Below are 7,500 nucleotides of genomic sequence, written 5' to 3'. Positions count from 1 at the left end.
GTATATATATATATATATATATATATATATATATATATATATATATTCGTACTTATATACTCTCACATATATAAGTACGAATCTTTACAAATATACCTAAGTACAAAACTTTTTGTTTTTCTTTTTTTCTTTTTTTTTTTTCTTTTAGTTCTTTTATTAATCGATTATTTCTCGTGGTTATGTTTATATCAAGAAGGATGTTAATTGATCGAACAAATTCAATATCGAAATTATTTACGCGAATAATTAGAATGTTTTAGTTCTATTAATAAAATCGATCGGTTGAAAAATGATTTAATGAATCATGAGGATACATCGATCGTAATTATTACACGGCATAACGTATCCTATTTTCTTTTTCTCAATTACATATTGCTCTTTAATTATCGGAAAATAAGATGATGAATCTTTTTATATTTTTTTATTATCGGAGAAATGTGATATCGTCGAACCCGATTGGATATTTTTTTTTCTTTCTCTTCTTTTTTTTTTTTTTCTTTTTTTTTTTTCTTTTTTTTTTTATAACTCTCAACGTCGAATATATTTTTATTTATAACTTTTATTTTTGATCAGTCATTTTAAAAAATTTTTGATTTCGCAGAATGTATAAGAGAATAAAATTTACATCGTTCAAAGGAAATATAGAACTTAAGATAATTTCTCAATAAAAATTACATCGTTATATTAAATATTGAAATCATCGAATTCATAGAAATGAATATAATTTAACAATGATCGCAATTATAAGTATTAGAAGCGTGATAATCAACAAAAGAAAAAAATTATCTACGAAGATCCAATTAAGTTATTAGAAAAATCATGCCCGATGGTATTCGATTTAAATTTGGCGGGCATTTAGATAACAACATTGAGTCGATTCGATAGAAGAATCTTTTGTAGCACGCGAAGAAACGGAAAGGGTCCTGTTTAAAGGTACCTTTGGGTCTTTGGAACTGTGCCAAATAGTTCACGTATTGGCCTTAGCCCAGTTAACGCGTTCGCATTTGCTCCGTTTCACATTCCATTTGATTTCTCCCTCGATTATTTGGCACACACATACACACACACACACACACACACATATGTACAGATACACATATATAGACATGTACAGAGAGAGAAAGGTGTGCATATCACACATATAATCTCTGCAAATTCTACTCTATGTTTCTTCTTCGTAGTCTTGTGTCAAGATTGATAACACGTTCAAATTTGTATGCTTTATGTTCATATATTTTATCGATTATGATGTATATGAACTCTGATTTTATTTAACAGAAAAAAATACGCAACAAATAGACATGTTTAGGTTTATAATATATATATCAAATAAATTTCATTCAAAAATCTCATTTCTCATTTCGAATTCATTAATAAATATGTATCAGCCTTAAGCAAATAATAACGATAATAATAATATTAATAATAATAATAATAATAATAATAATAATAATAATAATAATAATAATAATAATAATAATAATAATAATAATAATAATCGTAATAGACCTTAATCTCTCTCTCTCTCTCTCTCTCTCACGCTCGAGAAGAAAAAAACGAAAAGAAATTTTATTTTCTTAAATCATTTTTGATAAATCATCAATATAATTAGAAATAATAGAAAAGAAGAAGAAAAAAAAAAGTTTTGAAAAAGATATACATCTTTCGAAATTTATTCAAAATTACAATCGAATAAATAAATAATTATAGCTCGATATTAAATATTTTTTATCACATAATTAATTCGTCTTATATAAAGTAAAACGAATGATATACTTAATTGAATCGTTAAGAAATACGTACGATACAATCTTATCGATAAACGATACTATACCATTCATAATCTGAATGCCTTAGATTACGTCAAACTCATAATACGGTGTTTGACATAAATTCAACAACGAAGATTAAATCACGAATATTTCGAGAAACATACAAAGGGAGAAAGAGAGAGACAGAAAAAGAGAGAGAGAGAGAGAGAGAGAGAGAGAGAGAGAAATTGAGAGAGTAAGTGAGTGAGTACATTTCTCTGTAATTCATTTCCGAACGACCTTTACATCGTTCTCGAGTTAGGATTCCTTTTGTTGGACGCAGGAAAATTCAGTTCTTTTGTCAACTTCGACGTCCTGGTAAACGATATAAACGTATATATATATATATTACATATATATATATATATATATATATATATATATATATATATACAAGAAAACGAATAAAATATATATACACACACACACGCACACACACACACATACATACATACACATTTACATTTATATATATATATTATATATTATATATATATATATATATATGTGTGTATTTGTGTGTGCATAGATAGTGTGTATAGTCTATACGCGTAGATGTATAGAAGCTGGGAGGACAGTGGCTGTCATGGAATAATCACGATGTTCTCCCCGATAGTGTCCCGTATTTCCAACAATTGATGCGCCGTTCTATACTACGACAGAGTGAGAGAAGAGAGAGAGAGAGAGAGAGAGAGAGAGAGACAGAGAGAAAGGGGTGGTTAGGGTAGGTAGAGAGAGAAAGAGAGACAGAGAGAAAGGGGTGGTTAGGGTAGGTAGAAAGAGAGAGAGAGAGAGAGAAAGAGAGAAGTAACGAGCGAGTTGGCACGATGTCGAGTCAGAGACATCTTCGTTTCGTTGTGTATCGCTAACTCACGCTCCACCAACGAACCAGCCAGACAGGATATCAATATTCCCCTTACTTTACTTTAAACGAAGTTCAACGAACGAGAAATTACGAAATGTAATTAGAGAGCAAGAGTAAATTTGAATATGGATAAGTGTGCCGCCCCTACTCCCTTCCTCCTCCTCCTCCTCCTTCTCCTCCTCCTCCTTCTCCTCCTCCTCCTCCTCCTCCACCTCCCTCCCTCCCTCCCTCCCAGCGAATGGTAACAAAGTTTTATTTTCATCGATCGAAAAAAACTAGTCTATTTTTTTCCTTTTTTCATCTTATTATTATTATTATTATTATTATTACGGATTTATGATATATATATATACATATATATATGTGTGTGTGTGTGTGTGTGTTTGCATTCAATTTTGTGTTTTCCAAGTGAACAGAAACATTTCTTTTTTATTTTCATCTTCTTTAAGAATTATTCGTACGTAATATATGAGTTCAATTTTAACGTGAATGATCATCCATTTTATGGAAAAAGAATGAAAATATTCTACGTATATATATTTAGGATGATTTGTAGAAAGAGAAAGAGAATGAGAGAGAAAGAGAGAATGAGAGAGAGAGAGAGAGAGAGAGAGAGAGTTAATAAAGTACATGAAATTATGAGTAGGTATACGTACGTGAAAGTTATAATAATAGAACTGACATGATTAAAACTATAAATATATATATATATATATATATATATATATATATGTATATGTAGTGAGAAAGTTAATCTAGTTATAATCATCTGCCAACTAAGCTAAAATTATTTTTGTTATAATTATTATGATTCTTTTGCTAATTAATTATACGATTATATATCATAGGTGTGAATGACTGTAACTATTTCTAGTCGTCAAGGCTGTAATCACATTATAGTCATTTTTAATTAATTAAAAACATTCAATTATAGTCGTCAAGACTTTTATATAGAAATGATATAAGAGAAAATATTTTATTTACTGACTGTAAATAAATATAGATTATTATAATCTATATGTTATATATATATATATATTATAATATATAGATTATATATATATATATATAAAGCTATATAATATTGATATAAAAAAAGATGTAACTAAATTATAATTGAAAATATTCTATTACAATACATAGTCATCTCTCTCTCTCTTTCTCGCAGGAAATTATGATTAATTAAATTTAATGATTTAATTGAATTCAAGTGTTACATTAAATGATCACTCAGAAAAAAATAAAATCTTCTAGATCACCGATCTTATCGATTATTTAACGATTATTCTTTACAATTATCTTTTATTTAATCAATAAAATAATCATATAGATCTAATATCTATTTAATAGACAAATAAATTACGCATAGATATTTACATTGACATTCTTTACAAGTCGAAACTTATGTAACTTGTTAAAAAAAAAAGAAAAAGAAAAAAAAGGAAAAAAGGAAAAAAGAAAAAAGAAAGAAAAGAAAAATAAAAAAAAAAAAAAACAAAACAAAACAAAACTCGAGGAGAAAAAGGGAAAAATGTAACTTTGACTCATGTGCGTGTCATACGTAAATTTACTTATCAATAATTCATATTCAAAGATTGTTTCTTAGATTCAATCAAATCGTTTAAAGGCGATCCCAGTGTGATAACTAAAGCATTTAAATCGTAGATCCCGTCAAAGGAGTGAATCTTTTTATTTTAATAACTAAGCCACATCGATTTGCTATAATAATCGATATGTTTGTATATATATATATATATATATATATATATATATATATATATATATATATGTTTATGTATGTGTAGTATACCTACACTTCGGCGTAACAACCGCGTTCATTTTATTGATCGTCAGACTCTGGAACACACGTTGAATAAGAAACGTCGCGTTAAAAAGGAAACGTGCTTTAGTATCTTGTCTCTCCGTTCACGTCGCGTTTGAAAGTGTTAGTATAAATGCACGAGTGCAATGCTAGTATTAGGTATCGTCACTAATACAAAACCGCAAACTCAATGAAAAATTTCGACGTCGCTCGTAATACGTTTTACTTAAAACGAAATTTACCGAAACAGGATTTCACGTTACTCCTCAAAGGATTTTTCTTTATTACGTAGCAATTTATACGGGTCGTTTTGAAAATTGATAAAAAAAAAAAAAAAAAAAAAAAAAAAAAGAGAAGGAAAAATAAAAAAAAGAGGAGAAAAAAGCGGAAAAAGAAAAAATAAACAATAAAAGAAATAATAAACAAAAAAGAAAATATCCAAACTCGTGGATAATATTAATCAGAGAAAGGAATCAAAAAAATTGAAGTGTTTCGATAAATTAAAAAATTGCATAATAACATTATCAATTAATTATCACTTAATGTTAGACTTTAGTGAATTCGTCGTCTAATTGAAAAAATGTTAGATAATTTTTTTTGTTTTCTTGTTCTTTTTCCTTTTCTCTTTTTTTTTTGTTGCTTCCTTCTTCCCTCCGCCTTTTTTCATTTCTTTTTTTTTTTTTTCTTTTTTACGATACAAAATTTAACATCCAAAGCGAACAAATTAATTTTCATAGTATTTTTAATTATCGTTATTAATTTTCTTTTTCCTTTTTTTTTCGATTATCCATAAAATCAATAAATATTTGTCTCATTAATTGTTATTATCTATAATTGATACGACGATCAAATAAAATATCCGATTCTTTTATCATACGTACATATCGGATTATACGTAATAATGTTATTATTGATCGTATTCGTAATTCGATTACTTTTTCTTCCCTTTTTTTTTTCCTTTTTCCTTTTTTTTTTTTTCTTTCCTTTTTTTTCATCTCTTATACAAAAATTAAATAATGTAAAAATTCCGATTACATATTACATTAATATTATTCATGCAATTATACCCCATTAAGTACAATTAATACCAGTAAAAAAATATGAAAAAAAAGAAATAAAAAAAAAAAAATAATGAAGCATAAATACCTTGACAATTAATCTTGCGTCGATAAAATAAAATAATATCTAAACAAAACATATCAATATATATATATATATATATATATATATATATATTATTATGTGACTTCGATGTTATATGACATCCCGTTATAGAGAATTCAATTATAGAAAAATAATATGAGAGAACTATCATGTCCATGAGTCGACGAACTTAATCGATATTTTAAGAATTAATGATATATCAGAAATCTCGGTCATGAAATTAATTCACGAATTTAAATGTTTGAAATAGTTTTTATAAGAAAGATCGTCAATATCCGTCGTTCTCTATATTTTCCCCTTATCTCTCTCTCTCTCTCTCTCTCTCTTTCTCTCTCTCTCTCTCTCTCTTTCTCTCTCTCTCTCATCTTCTCATGATTACATATAAATATATTTTAGGCTCATACATGCGTCCTATTGACGTACTTAAGACAAACAACGATTTTCATTATTTTCGAAACGTATCTTACATATGGAAAAAAATGAAAAAATTAAGAGAAAAAAAGAAGAAGAAAAAAAAAAAAGAAAGAAAGCAAAAAAGAAGAAAAAGAAGTGGAAAAAGGAAAAAAAGGGGCGATTGGATAGGCCATTAAGTAAAACTTATTGAACTCAACTTTCAAATCTCATGAATTCATAAAATAAATAAAATTTGGATTCTATGAATAGACAATGTGAGATTGTTAAAATTATCAGAAGAATGAACGTGGTTGGTGAATTGCGACTTATTCGATCTATTCCAACAGAATGAAAATAAATTAAGATATCGCCTTAAATATTTATTTAAGATCTCTTTCACGTGTATTATTCAAAGATTAACGTTTATGAAATTGTAATAATAATAAAGTCGATCATTTCGAATATATTTTTTCAACGATTTTTTTTTACGACGATAATTATACAATTTTTAATTTTTATAATTAATTAATTTATTTGCTATTTGTAGATCAATGAATTTTTCTTTTCAATGATTTCATACAACGATATATATATATATATATATATATATATATATATACATATTTTTATTTTTTAATAATTTCGGACGGTAATAAAAAAATTAAAAAGTAATTTTGTATTGCTTATTACATTAGCTATATAATATCTTATTATGTTAATTAAATGTCCGATAGGAAATTATGATTTTTTTTTTTTTCTTTTCAATGATTTTCAATGATACTTTATCAGAGCATTTAATATAAAATATAATATAATTCATTCATTGTTTCATTAATTTAATTAGATGTTCATTGAAGGTAAATGAAAACATTCTGAATAAAATAAAAAATAATAATAATAATAATAAATAGTCTACTTCACGTTATACAGTTTATTCATAATGACTGATAAAACGTCTGTATTGATTTCTTCCTCAAGAAATGCATTAAAGAACAGATCATCTTGATATCCAACAACATAAATAAATAAATAAAAATAATAATAGTAATAAAAAGATTTTTATCTTTTGCAGGAGTCATTTGTAAAAAGTTTTGAGAACGATTTAAAAATATTCCAACTATCCGATCAATTGTCAAAATATTTCAGACGACAAATTTGCGATAGTCAAAAAATAAATTCTTTCGCATTAAACATTACAAAATATATAAAAAGTCTAAATTAATTCTTCGTTCGATTTGGTCCAAGAGAAACCCCAAAAAAAAACATTCCTAGATTATAAATAATTATATATATATATATATATATATATATATATATATATCTAGATATATTTATATATCTATTTGTATATTTATTAGTATATATACGAAAAGATGATTTTTCTTCTTAGGAGACCAAGAGGCCGTCGAAGGAGATGCAGGTGACAATCGCGCGACAGTTGGGCC

At 26.4% G+C, this 7,500-nt stretch overlaps 1 protein-coding gene across 4 annotated transcripts in view; it reads left to right on the top strand.

Annotated features, from left to right (window-relative positions):
• The window catches only part of LOC124430419 (one cut domain family member 2-like), a 117,175-nt gene that overhangs the window by 109,042 nt on the left and 633 nt on the right, over positions 1-7,500 (top strand). For all 4 annotated transcript variants that reach the window (XM_046976972.1, XM_046976971.1, XM_046976974.1 and 1 more), the window contains one exon: positions 7,446-7,500. This exon is cut by the window's right edge. In XM_046976972.1, coding sequence (XP_046832928.1) covers positions 7,446-7,500 — 55 coding nt within the window. The remainder of the gene's footprint in view (positions 1-7,445) is intronic.

This window comes from Vespa crabro, chromosome 18 (assembly GCF_910589235.1).
Source record: "Vespa crabro chromosome 18, iyVesCrab1.2, whole genome shotgun sequence".
NCBI lineage: Eukaryota > Metazoa > Arthropoda > Insecta > Hymenoptera > Vespidae > Vespa > Vespa crabro.
The sequence above is the reverse complement of the archived record's forward strand: the minus strand, read 5'-3'. Positions and strand labels throughout refer to the sequence as shown.